The sequence below is a fragment of the Ursus maritimus genome, unplaced genomic scaffold (genome assembly GCF_017311325.1).
Source record: "Ursus maritimus isolate PB19 unplaced genomic scaffold, ASM1731132v1 scaffold_12, whole genome shotgun sequence".
NCBI lineage: Eukaryota > Metazoa > Chordata > Mammalia > Carnivora > Ursidae > Ursus > Ursus maritimus.
In genome coordinates this window covers 62,137,735-62,152,120 of record NW_024423564.1, presented here as the reverse complement: position 1 = coordinate 62,152,120, position 14,386 = coordinate 62,137,735, and the positions used below count along the sequence as shown (strand labels likewise).

The window sequence follows — 14,386 nt, the reverse complement described above, 5'->3', positions numbered from 1 at the left end:
GTACTATTAGTACTATATTTCAGCTACATTATGGGTTAAATAAATTACAGAGAAGCAGTGAGATACAATGGAAAGAGCATGAATTGTGGAGTCAGACAGACCTGGGTACGAATCCCGGCTCCAACATTTACTAGCTGTGTGACCTTGGGCAAGTCAGTTTAGCTCTCAAAGCCTCAGTTTCCTCATCTGTAAAATGGGGGAAATTATCTACCTCGAAGGTGGTTGTAAGAATGAAATGAGGCCTCAAAAAATGTTAGTTCCCCTCCCCACCCAAAATAAGTTTCTAAAAGCTATCCTAGAACATGACATTTGTAACATTGCTGTACAGAAAAGTGTTCTAAGTGCCCCCAAATTACAATTAACTTATACAACACAACTCATTTGTAAATTAGATGTCCACTTTTATTTTCTATCTTTAGTGATACAAAGATAGCACCTAATGGAAGAGATATGAAAAGACAGAGGAAATGAGATCAGTGTTCACTAAAGTAGCACCAGCTTCACATTGGTTCCAATGAAAAAAATTCCAACTCTACAGTGTCTTAACTTTTTCCAAAAATTCATTACAAAGCACTTTTAACTTTTAATGACATGGTTTTTGTGATCTAAAATTACTGAAACAGTAAATTTACTTACTTAGACATCTGAATGTCTTCTAAAATGATAGTGCTAAATGCTTTTACATTTCAAATACTACTATTTACACAAAGAATGACACCATGTTTTTATCAATACCACATACGTAATTTAAAATGCATTCACCACTGGAAGAAAATAAACTTCTACATCTCTTTCCAAACACTAACTCTTACCTCTGCATTTTCGTGGCCTTCCAGGGTCATACAAATATCCAGATCACTATCACGAAATCCAAATCCATTCTTAGACGAGCCAAATAAGCACAATCTTGCCTTTTCTAAGTAAAGGAAAACAAAAGTCAAAAGTTCTATAATCAGCAGGAAAGAGGAGTCTTCTATTATCTACGAATGGACTAACACAAGATGATCTTGTCTACTTCTATGGCTTAAATACCTTCCATTGCCAGATATATTGAGAAATTCCAAAATATTCATCTAAAGCCCAGATCTTTTGCCTAAGTTCCCACAGCCTTTGTTTCTAACTGCTTTTTCCATTTTTTTACAGACATCATAAAATCAAGTCAAAACTAACTCTTCAGCTTTTACCTCAAACCTACTATTGCTCCTATAATCCTATTCTCAGCAAAAAGTATCTTTATCTACTCAACTACCTACCATCAGAAATATATGTGTAGTTCTTAACACCTCTCTCTCTCAGCTTCTACATCCAAACAATCACCAAGTCCATTAATTTCTTTCAACTTAACTATCTCATAAACTCATCTATTTTTCATCATTATCCACATCACTGCCAACAGTAAAGTTCAGTATTTAGAGATTTATCTTTTGGAAATAAACAAGTTTTTTCAGGCACAATTCAAGTAGTTTTACAAATATCACCTTGGTACATAGAATTAATTCTCCCGAAGTGAGTGATTAATCCATTTGATATAAATTATGATAGGGTTAGCCCTTCATATTTAGTGTCATTCAATAACAGGTACCACTTCAAGCAAGCTGTCGCTTAACTGGATTGGATTTCTCTCGCTATTAATTCTTTAGATTATACAGATAAGAAATTCTGTATTTTCAAAACCTAATTCTCCAATTCAGTTCTGATGTCCAACTTGAAATTTCAATGGCAACTGAGAGACATAAAAGAAGCTATGTTCATCAGGAAATAAAAATGTGCATGAGTTTAATACAACAGATTTGGTCAGTACTTTACATACTAGCAAATATAACAGAAAATGGAATCCTATAGTATATAACAGATTATCTTTTATAAGTACAAATTCATTCTGATTATATGTCAACTCTTTATCCTTTTCTAAGATATTTGGCCACAAAACTCTTGATTCTTCACTCTTGTACCCCAAATCTGCTCCTTCTGCTATTCTGCTACCTCAGTTAAATAATATCACCCAACTACTGAGGTAAAAGCCCTGAAACCATCCTTGACTCCTTTTTCCCCCTCATATCTACCATGTAAAGCATCAGCAAATCCTATTGGCTCTACATTCAAAATATGTCCTATATCTCACCACTTCTCATTAACTCTTCTGGAACACTATTATGTCTCATCTGAACTCATGCAACAGCCTCAATTGTTCCTCTTGCTTCTATTCTTATGGACCTATACTCTAATCTCTCAGATCATGTCACTGAAGTGTTAAAACCTTCCAGAAGCTTCTTATTAGACATTCAAAATTCAAAACCCTTCTACCTATATCTATAAGGCCCTAATGATTCAATCTCTAGGCTATCTCTCAGACCTCATCTTTCTATTACAGTCTACCTCACACATTCTACTCCAGTCACACTAATGTCCTGCATGGCCTTCAAACATGACAAACATAATTCAATCTTGGGGTATTTGTACTTGCTATCCTTTCTCTCTAGAATGTTCTCTCCTCGGATATTCATATAACTTGCTCCCTCACATTATTCATAGCTCTCTTCAAATGTCACTTAACCAGAGAGAACTACCATAATAGTACAGAGAACTACCCCATCATTATCCTTTTAATTCCTACACTTTAATAGCATTTATTATTTCCTGATATTACATTAATATACCTATTACAGCTGACTATCTGTCTACCTTTCTTAATATAAGCTTTCCGAAAGCAGGTTTCACCTTTTGTATTGGTACTATATTCCCAGCACCTGGAATAGTACCTAAAACATAACATTCAATGAACACTAAAAATAAACAGAACTCAGACTAGGTGGCTATAATAACAAAAACAATCAATTTTTAACATATGACATACCATCATATTCTTTTTGAATAAACTTTTCCAAGCCAATTAAAATTTGCTCCCTGTTGTGTTGTTCAGAAAAGGGTGGTGATAACTCATCTAAGTTAAAAAAAAGAAAAAGGAAAAAGGAAAAAGAAAAGTAAGGAAAATGGAATCTGAAAAGGTCTTCAATTTTTTACCCTAAACTCTTTACTTAAAATTTCATTATTTGTTAACTTCTCTGACTTTAAACTCATAAATGTTACTGGGGAAGGAAGGGGCAAGGGGACAGCCGAAAAATAATTTTTATAGGTTTATGTATGTTTCACATATCATTTTCCCTATGAAATATCTACAAAATATATTTACCTCTACAAATTCTTTAATACTGTTTTCTTCAGACATTCTGCTCTTTTCCTATATACATGATTGTTCTTCCTACCTGTTAAGTCTATACTCAAATATTGTTATGTAAGGCACCTGACCCATTCAAACCTAAGTTCCCTCAAACGCCTGGTCAAGATTCATATCTTCCCTATAAGATGCTTCCAGACAGAGCCTTCAATGACTTCTTAGGTGAATTTCTTTATTCCCTAAGCCACTTGCCAGTTTATAGTCATCATTCAATTTTCTAGTTATTTCATTTATATTCATACTATTTTCCAAATAAGACCACATAGTCTTAAGAATAGTCTTTTTTCTACCTCCTCCTCCAGACTCATCCCCAAGAGTTAATACAGTAATGGGAACAAAGCAGCAATTTACAGTAATGAATTAAACTAATATTCAGCTTTTGAAAAACAAATGTAGCATCTGTGGTTCCAAGTTGAATACAGGCATACCTCATACCTCATTTTATTGCACTTCACTTTTTTGCACCAGATACAGTGTTTTTCACAAACTGAAGTTTTGCGGCAACCCTACACTGAGCAAGTCTATCAAGCACCTTTTCTCCAACAGCATTTGCTCACCTTATGTCTGTGTCACATTTTGGTAATTCTCATATTTAAAACTTTTTCATTATTGTATTTGTTATGATGATCTGTGTTCAGTGACCTTTAATATTATTGTTTTGGGGTGTCACAAACTGTACCCAAATAAGACAACAAACTTAATCGATAAATGTCATATGTGTTCTGAACGCTCCACTGACTGGCCATTCTTCCCATCTCGCTCCCACCCCTCAGACCTCTCTATTCTCAGACACAACAATACTGAAATTAGGCCAATTAATAACCTTACAGTGGCCTCTAACCATTCAAGTGGGAAAAAAAATATCTCATGCCTCCCACTTTACATCAAGAGCTAGAAATGATTAAGCTTAGTGAGGAAAGCATGTCAAAAGTCAAGACAGGCTTTAAGCCTCTTGCACCAAACAGCCAAGCTATGAATGCAAAGGAAAAGTTCAAGGAAATTAAAAGTGCTACTCCAGTGAACACAGGAATGAGGGGCACCTGGGTGTCTCAGTCAGTTAAACGTCTACCTTAGGCTCAGGTCATGATCTCAGGGTCCTGGGATCAAGCCCCGCATTAGGTTTCCTGCTGGAGATGGGAGCTTGCTTCTCCCTCTCCCTCTGCAGCTTCCCCTGCTTGTGCTTGCTCTCTCACTCTCTCTCACGTAAGAACGTGAAACAGCCTTATTGCTGATATGGAGAAAGTTTGAGTGGTCTAAACAGATGATCAAACCAACCACAATACTCGCTTAAGCCAAAGCCTAATCCAGAGCAAGACCCTAACTTTCTTCAATTCTATGAAGGTTGAGAGAGGTGATGAAGCTGCAGAAGAAAAAGTCTGAAGCTAGCAGAAGTGGGCTCAGGAGGTTTAAAAAAAGAAGCCATTTGCATAACATAAAAGTGCAATGTGAAGCAGCAAGTGACCCAGATGTAGCTGAGATAATTAATGAAGGTGGTCACACTAAACAACAGATCTTCAATGTAGACAAAATAGCCTTACACTGGAAGATACCATCTAGGACTTCTATAGCTAGACAGGAAAAATCAGTGCCTGTCTTCAAAGCTCCATAGGACAGGCTGACTGTCTTGTTAAGGGCTAATGTAGTTGGGAGTCTTTAAGCTAAAACCAATGTTCATTTACCAATCTGAAAATCTTAGGACCCTTAGGAATTATACTTAATCTACTATGCCTGTGTTTTAGAAATGAACAAAGCCTGGATGACAGCACAACTGTTTGCAACATGGTTTACTGAATATTTTAAGCCCACTGCTGAGACCTACTGCAGACAAAAAGATTCAACATTACTGTTCATTGACATTGCACCTGGGCACCCAAGCTCTGGCAGAGATCTACATTAAGATTAGGGTTGTCTTCATGCCTGCTAACCCAACATCCATTTATTCCACAGCCCATGGATCAAGGAGCCATTTCGACTTTCGTGTCTCTTAAGAAATCCATTTTGTAAGGTTATAGCTGCCTCTTCTGAATCTGTGCAAAGTAAACTGAAAATCTTTTGGAAAAGGAGTCACCATTCTAGATACCATTAAGAACATCTGTGATTCACAGGAAGAAGTCAAAATAGCAACATAAACAGGAGGAGTTTAGAAGTTGATTCCAGCCCTCATGGATGAGTCTGAGAGGTTCGAGACTTCAGTGGAGGAAGTAACTGAAGATGTGGTGCAGAGAGCAAGAGAACCAGAATCAGAAATGGAGCCTGAAGATGTAACTGAATTACTGCAGTCTCACGATATAACTTTAACAGATGAGGAGCTGCTTTTACTGGATGAGCAAAGAAAGTGGTTTCTTGAGATAGTCTCTATTCCTGAAAATGCCGTGAAGATTGTTGAAATGACAACAAAGGATTTAGAATACTACATAAAATTAGTTGATAAAGTTGATAAACATAGTTGATAAACTTTACTCCAATTTTGAAAGAAGTTCTGTGGATAAAATTTATCTAACAGCATCACATGCTACAGAATTCATGACAGGAAGAGTCAATCAATATGGCAAACGTCATTGTTAATCTTATTTAAGAAACTGCCACAGACACCCTGATCAGTCAGCGGTCATCAGTTCTGATGCAAGACCCTCTACAAACGAAAAGATTATGATTCACTAAAAAGCTCAGATGATGGTTAACATTTTTTTTAGCAATAACATATTTAATTAAGGTATATACATTGTTTTTCTTCAGACATAATGCTATTGCATACTTAAGAGATGTCAGTATAGTGTAAACATAACTTTTGTATGCACTGGGAAACAAAAAAAATTTGACTCACTTTATTGCAACACTCACTCTATTTTGGTGGTCTGGAACCCAACCCACAATTATCTCCGAGGTATACCTGTAGCTGAATTACAGGTGATTTTTTTATTATTAAAGTGGTGATACTATATGGGTAATACATGACACAATGCACTTGTCAAAATTCACAGAACTTTGCACCACAAAGAGTCAACTTTACAGTATGCCAATTTAAAAAATCATCTAGGCGGCTGGGGAGTCAGGGTGGAATGAAGGCTGTAACAAAACAATCTACATGTGTTAGAGAACTTCATTCAAGGGAGTGAGGGAAAAGGCACTCAACTCTGAAAATGAGTGGGGTTTGTAAGACTAAGGGCAAAAGGAATATACATAAGTACTATACTCTAACTGATGAAGTTATTTCCCATAAGGGATAACAGTTCTGATTAATGTTTTACATGTGTACTTAAATGAGACAATTAAACAAATAGGTAGCAGATGATGGGAGCCAGGTTTCTCATTGGGAATGAGAAATTTATAGATAAGCAGAAAGAAGAGTCTTGAATGAGCCATATGGTAATGTATTCAAGTTGAAGTCATCAGTACAAAGTCATGTTTAACTTAATATAAGATGGTCACATATAGGGGCGCCTGGGTGGCACAGTCAAGCGTCTGCCTTCGGCTCAGGGCGTGATCCCAGCGTTCTGGGATCGAGCCCCACGTTGGGCTCCTCCACTAGGAGCCTGCATCTTCCTCTCCCACTCCCCCTGCTTGTGTTCCCTCTCTCGCTGGCTGTCTCTAATAAATAAATAAATAAATAAATAAATAAATAAATAAATAAATAAATCTTTTTTTAAAAAAAAAGATGGTCACATATAGAAATTTTAATAGATATGAACATATACTAAGTCAGTATGTATACATAATTTTCTCGCTCAGAGAGGGCCTAAAAGCAACAACACCCAATAACAGCAAGCACCCTAGCTTCCAGATCCTGGTTTCTAATACCATTCTCCAATAAAAGGAACCAGGGCTCTTTGGAGAAATACCTAATTCTAGGACTGGGGTGGAAAATATACATGATGAGCCTGGACCATCTTGTAGTGCCAGAAAGTAAGGAAGTGCTAAAAAAACAAATGAACAAATTAAAAAACCCACACACTGATGGGGGTATATTAAAGAGTCACAAGAACCAAATGAAAGAGCACCCAATAGCCAAATCTGGAACAACATGAGCAACAAAGTAGTATTAGATCATAACCCAAATTATAAAATAACCATGAGTTCATACAGAGATATATAAATGAATGAATAAATAAAAACAAGTGTAATGTATTATATCTTAATAAAGCTGCTGGGAGAAAAAATGTGCCACAATCCAGCTATTCAACTCCGAGGTATTACCCAAGAGAAATTAAAGCATATATTCATACCCAGACCCACACACAAATGTACAGAGCAGATTTACTTGTAACAACTAAAATTTAGAAACTAGTCAACAGGTGGATGGTAAACAAATTGTGGCACATCCATATAATGAAACACAGCTCAGCAATAAAAATGAATGAAACATTTACACACATCACAACATGGATGAATCTCAAAATAATTATGCTAAATGAAAGAAGCCAGGACCCCCACCTCAGGAAAAAAGAGTACATTCTATGTGATTCTATTTATACAGAACTCTAGAAAATGCAAACTAATTCATAGTGACTAAAAGCAGGTAAGTGGTAGCCTGGCAAGAGACTGGGATAGGAAAGGGTAGGGCAGAGGTATTACGATGGGGAACTAAATGTTATGACATCAGAAATTTTATCTTATCTGGGACACAGCAAGTAATTAAAAAAAAAAAAAATGTTTGCTGAGTGAAGGTTTATCCCAGGTACACCATAAATGTTTGCTGAAAAAAGGTATGTAAGGCTCTTCCCAAAATATTATAGCCTTATCTCCCTCTATTATCTTTCTCATATTCTACCAAATCCAAGGCAATTCTTCTTCCAAAGAAACTATACACCCTATACTTTTGTGTATAATCTCCCAGATCTGAAAAAGCAGTTCAAGATCCATCTCAAATGCCTCACCATTAATTCTAATTCCTCTGATCCACCCCAGCTAAAATTGTGTTTGCACTGCATTTTGTTTACCACTACTATAGCATGTAATATATTCTGCTTCCAATCATGGCAATTTTCATACGTATCATATATCCGTCTAGAGCAGAACTGTGCAAGAGCACTTCAATGATGGAAATGTTCTCTATCTGGACTGCCCAATTCAGCAGCCACATGTAACTACTCATCACATGTAACTACTCAGTACTTGAGATGTGGCTAATAAAAATGAGGAATTTGGTTTTTAATTTCATTTTAAATAAATTTAAATAATGGCTACTACATTAGACAGCACAGATCCAGAGTCTTTAAAATCAACACATAATATGGACCCTGTATTCCCCTTGGCATTTACCACAGTGCTGTGCATTTAGCAGGCATTTAGTAAGTGTCTGTTGTTGGGGCTCTAAACTATTAAAAAACCTCTACCAAAACAAAATGTAAGCAAACTGTTTTTAAATAAGAAAATAAATATTCAAAACCTAGGAAAGAATCTACTCAGAATAGCTCCAGTAATAAAAGACTTACCAAAACATCTTTTACATACTAAATCAAGTATTTCCCGAAATCGATTTGTCATTGGTGGTAGAGGTTTTAGATCGATTTTCCTGAAATCCTCTGGACAATCATTTTTTGAATGGCCATCTTTTTTGCAGATGCTGCATACTATCGTTGGTGGCTATACAAAGGTAAAAAAATAATCTAATAATCTAATAAACTATTGAGGGACTTCATCATCACTTAGAAAGCAGGTCCAAAAAGACTCTTTTATGTAACTCAATTCTGATAACCTGTGCTTCCAGGAGGTTTAAAAAAAAATAAAAGAGTATTAATTGAATGCAGCGTTAAATGTAAAAACCATTATTTTAAGCCAACCACTTTAACTCTCCTCCCCACTAAAATGATATTACCAAGATCAGATTTACCCAAAGATGTACAATACAGGAAATATTAGAAGATGGAATTCATATGGGTTAATGGAAATTTCAGTCAGCTCCCAATATGAAATATAGGCATTAATTTAACCCACTGAGATCTTTAACGAAGTAGATTATAAAGAAATCTCAAGTGGCACCTTTCATTTCACTCCAAACATTTTCTATCTTCACAGTCACTCAATCAATTATAAAACCCTCACTTGGCTATTTGGTTCAATTTATTACACTAGCATGGTACTCAAGAAACCAAACTGTAGGGCTAAACTCTAAAAATAACTTTGCTTCATACAAGGAATAACTCTTATGTAATAGCCATAAAGTTAATTGCAAACCCTATACCACCATTTAAAATGTATTCCAATGGACTACCAGCAATGTAGTTAAAACAGTAAAATGTATCCCAACTAGCTGAACAAAACATATGGTGAAGGAAGAGCATTATTCTTTTCTTTATTGTAAAATGCCTAGATCCCAGAGAGCCTTTTCCCCCAGGATTAGCTTGAACATTTACTTAGCCATGAACTCTTGACGCAAATTATATACAGAAACCTCTAGTTGTGGGAATGCTGTGCTATGAACTAATTAACAATACCACAGGAATTTTTATTAGCTTTTCAAAACTTTTTTTAAATGACATACATTATCAGAAAATTCTAGAAAAATGTTATAAATAACAAAAAAAATTTTAATTGGAGAAACAGCCATCTTAAGGTAGGTTTCCAGGGGGAAAAAGTATAAAGAATAAAAAATGTACACTGCAGTTGTATGATTAAGAGGCTTTTCTAAAAACCTGCCATTTAATCCATCCTTTCAACAGTCCATATGTCCTAAATACTGCAACCTAAAAAAATGCAATAGATGTATCCTTACAAAGAATGAAGAAACAAAGCTCAGTAATTAGGTTAAAATTTTTAAAGCTTGTCAATAACTATCAATAAAAGAGTAAAACTGGACAACTTCCTAGGTTTTTAAAAAAATATATTCTACTTGGTTTACACATGATCTGTATCTTTACACATGATCTAATCTTTTTTTTCATGTTGGGTGCTGATATATCAATTGTGTACACTGCATTTGAAGCAATGCAACTTAGCTAAAACTTTCTTTTATTAACAAAGTAGTTACTGCTTATTTTCTGTTACTGGGGTATTCTGTTTTCCATAACTTATCAAGTTAAAGTTCAGACTATCCCACTTTAAAAGTAGAAAAGTTAAGACTCCATTAATTTATAAAGGATATGCCAATATCCAAAGAAAAGCTCAATGGCAGAAATCTGGATTCTTCATATTTTTGGTATCTGATATTAGTTTCTGCTCAAATATCTTTATTAAATTTATATTCACTCACCTCATGTCAAAAAAAACAAACAAAACTTTAAAGCAGAATACTATTAGAATTTACAAACCTTGTACTCTTCTTTGTGGAAGAAAAAATAAACATTTATATATATATATATATATAAACAAAACTTAAAATATTCGCTGCCTCTGCCAAACTGATTTTCATAACATAGCTGATGAATCCTTTTATATGAGAAAGTGAAATAAACCAACTAGTAATAGGGTGCTGAAACCTCCTGAGGTTTCTTTAAAGACAACTACAGGAAAAAATGTAAAAAGGAAAAGCGAAAATAAACACCAAAATATAATAGTCCACCATCACAGAAGCTGTTTTTACATTTCTGAATCTAAAAACTATAAATACAGTCCTAAAAAAAACCCACAAAATCTTAGAAATTGTTTACAAACTGTATCCTACCTTGCCAGAGGTTAAAATAAACTTATCAAACACATAATATAATTCCTGGGTGGGGTGGTTATCATCATCATTAAGGTCAGAAGCATCTTCTGTAGCTTTGCAGTTGCAAGAGGTAGCAGATGTGTCAGTGCTCACATTCTGATGTGAACTCTCTGTTTGTATATTTGACCTGCAGTCTGTACCAACAGATTCATCTGGGTCAGGTGATTTATAATCAATGCAATTACATTGGCTGAGTTCCTTTTTTAAACAAGTTTCTGAAGGTGCTAAATCATCTTGTTTCTTATTTGATTTTGGCTCTAATTCACTGCCTTCACCAGTAGAAAGACAAGATTCCTGTCCAAGTTCAGCCAAATCTAGTTCATTTACCAACAAACTGTCATCTTCAGTAATACATCTCTGTGATGTACATTCCATTTCATCATATTTATCAGGTTGACCTCTTTCTGCATTTATTTTTTCTGTGCTTTCTCCAAGTAGAATGCAACAACTGGATGCCATATTCTCAGACTTCACTGGTTTCTTATTGCTTATTTTCCCCTTCTCTTTTTTCATGGAATTCACTGTAGATTTATTTCCACCCTTCCTCTGAGGACAGGCAAAATACCGATAAGCTGCCCTGAATCTCTCCACAACATATTCATAAACAAGCTGGCTGTTTAAGCTCCGTGCAACATTCCTCTTGACTGAAAATGGATCTAGTAAAAAAGGAAATGGTCAGTTGCTCCGTATCTACTAACAAACTACAATTCCAAGCTTACCCAAACAGATCTGAACTACTGTACTGTCAGCAGAATACATTTTCCCAAAGCTTTCCTAACCTAAGTTCTAAGTGGGAGTTCCTGTAAACTGAGTAGGGGAAATACAATAGCAGCATCTTTTCCTTTGTTTCTGTCATAAAATAAAACACTAAGGGGAAAAGAGAGAAAAGAATAATAATAAGGGTAATTAATGAGAGGTTAGCCGAGGACACCAACTCAGTAATTACAAAATTTCAGTGATAAAACTGGTAGACAAAGGCATACTGTTATTATGTCTTCCTTATACTGTCATTAGATGAAATTTTTCAAACCTCTAGGACCCATTCATAATTTTCATCTCACCACAATTTTCTTTAGCTACATACTCCTTGCAATTTAAACAAATAAAATATAACCTAAAACTCTCAAAGCTTCAAGTTAAAAAATATGCTTTTAACATTTAACTTCAGTGAGATCAGAAAATTAAAGAAAGCAATAAGGAGAAATTAAAAAGTAGGAAAAAAGAGATCTAAGAAAGTAATAATTAAACCAAAATTTAAATTTTGGTCCAGTCTAAAATGGGTATGCTGAAAAGGCTTATATCAACTACACCCTCGTTACTAAGAAAATATAAAAGACCTCGAAAATGCTTATGAGTTTTTGGATTTTATAAGCCTTAAATACAAATATACCCCAGGAAAAAAGAACAAATAGACAACACCCAAAAGACAATACACATTTTCTCCACTACTGAAGATCACTAAGTAAAAGGATTAACAGGCAGATGTCCTTGTTAATTAACATTTGGGCATCTGTTACTTTTTGCTATTACGTAAGTCCACAGGCTGTTCTCTAAACCCAAAAGCTTTTCCTCTCCTTCTAGAAGAAGAAAAAGACGAGAAGACAAATTATGACAGCTACAAGCTTTAGAGCTCATTTATTTACTATATATAAGTGTACAAGACGTAAGTACATCTTTGAGTCTATAGGAGTATCTGTGGGTCTAGAGAAGGCCAACAGAGGAAAGGGAACAGAAGATTGTGTTGTCTGAACAGACTAAAATGATGGACAGAAATTCAATCCCCTATCTATAAAAAGTGAGTGAAATGTCACATGATTTAAATTTTCTAGAAACCATTCTCTATTAATTTGCAACTCTAAAGATCTTAATATTTTTGGGATTTGATGTGAAACTTTTTTGTCAACATCAATTTTTTTCTTTTTATTTTTTCAAATCAGTCTTTTTTCTCTTTAGCTTAGCCACATTTAACAACTGAGGTACCTTTTTTAATGTTTTTGAAGTATAGCTGACATATGTTACATTATAATTTCAGGTGTACAACACAGTGATTCAACGACTCTATAGTTATGCTATGCTCACCACAAGTGTAGCTCATCTGTCACCATACTACGCTATTACAACACCACTGATTATATTTCCTATATACACCCCATGACTTACACATTCCATAAAGATGAAGTACTTTAGAAGACAATGGAAAAACTAGATTTTCAAATTATATTTTAAAATAATTTTATGACAGAAACTTACAGGAACATTCTGAGATTGTTCTGAATAACTTTCCTATTTTTCTGTATTTTTGAAATTTTTCAGAATTAAAGAATAAAAATAAAGGCATGTAATAAGGTAATAACACTATTAGTTACAGATTTGAAACCTTAAAATAAATATTAATCCCATAAAACTATCATGGACTTGATGAAGAATTTACCTGACATATATAATGACAACCTAGTGGCATATATAGCGCTACAAAGCCAATGGATATAACTGATAACACTGTATTAGAAACAAATGATTGAGTGGCACACAAAAACATATTCTCCAAATGAAATATAACGTATCATCTCACCTTCAATGGCTATACGCCTTTTAGGCCAGTTTTTGTTTTCTCTTGTTAAAATATCTTGTATCCGTACACATATGACATATTCTTCCAAAGCAAAATCCAGTGTGTAAAATTTTAGCAGCTCTAACCACAACTGTCCCAGGGATACCTGATTTGGTGTTCCCAATGTTAAAGGAGACTGGAAAAGAAAAAATACTTTTCATTTAAGCTTCACAAAACTACAGAATCATTGAATTTTCAGTTTAAAAAGAACTTAGAAATTACCTTCACAAAAACTGAGGCATAACTTGCCAAAAAGCAGTCTGTGACACAGCTGGAAACACAGTCCTAGTTTACTGACTCCTAGAATTCTATGTTCTTCCCACTAAACCAGTGAGTCTCAACCTTGGCTGCACATCAGATCACACCGGGAACATTAAAATACACTAATACCTCAACTCCATATCATTCCCACCTCCCATACCCTTCCCTAGATTCTGATTTAACTGACCTGGGCAATGGGATCTTTAAAACCCCCTAAGTGATTCTCAAGTGCAGCCAAGGTTGCAAACCACTGCATAACAATTACTATAGCTCCTTACTGCAGTAATTACTTTAAAAATCTAAGTAAATGCCCTGGGCTATCAAAAGCTAATTCCTTCACTCAGCAAACATTTATTTAGAACCTACTATGTCCCTGGCACTGTGCTGGGGATATAAAAAAAATAATGAGCGCTCATGCTTAAACATAATGGTCACTATGCATCACTCACTCTTTTTAAGTGTTGCATATGTAGTAACTATTATTTCTAACAACTCCATGAAGTAGACACTACAGGTCAAGGATCTGACTCAGGACCATCTGGCTACTGAATTTATGTTGCTAATCACTATACCTACCATACTGCCACTCAAATAAGGTGAGGTCCTACTTCACAGAGTATTAGGAGAGGAAGAAACA

The 14,386-nt window shown here is 35.0% G+C and overlaps 1 protein-coding gene across 11 annotated transcripts in view; it reads right to left on the bottom strand.

The window, feature by feature from the left end:
* Positions 1-14,386, bottom strand: part of TUT4 (terminal uridylyl transferase 4) — a 123,057-nt gene that overhangs the window by 29,275 nt on the left and 79,396 nt on the right. For all 11 annotated transcript variants that reach the window (XM_040627305.1, XM_040627304.1, XM_040627303.1 and 8 more), the window contains 5 exons: positions 13,450-13,624; positions 10,836-11,533; positions 8,668-8,818; positions 2,855-2,941; positions 813-916 (listed from right to left, as the gene is read on the bottom strand). In XM_040627305.1, coding sequence (XP_040483239.1) covers positions 813-916; positions 2,855-2,941; positions 8,668-8,818; positions 10,836-11,533; positions 13,450-13,624 — 1,215 coding nt within the window. The remainder of the gene's footprint in view (positions 1-812; positions 917-2,854; positions 2,942-8,667; positions 8,819-10,835; positions 11,534-13,449; positions 13,625-14,386) is intronic.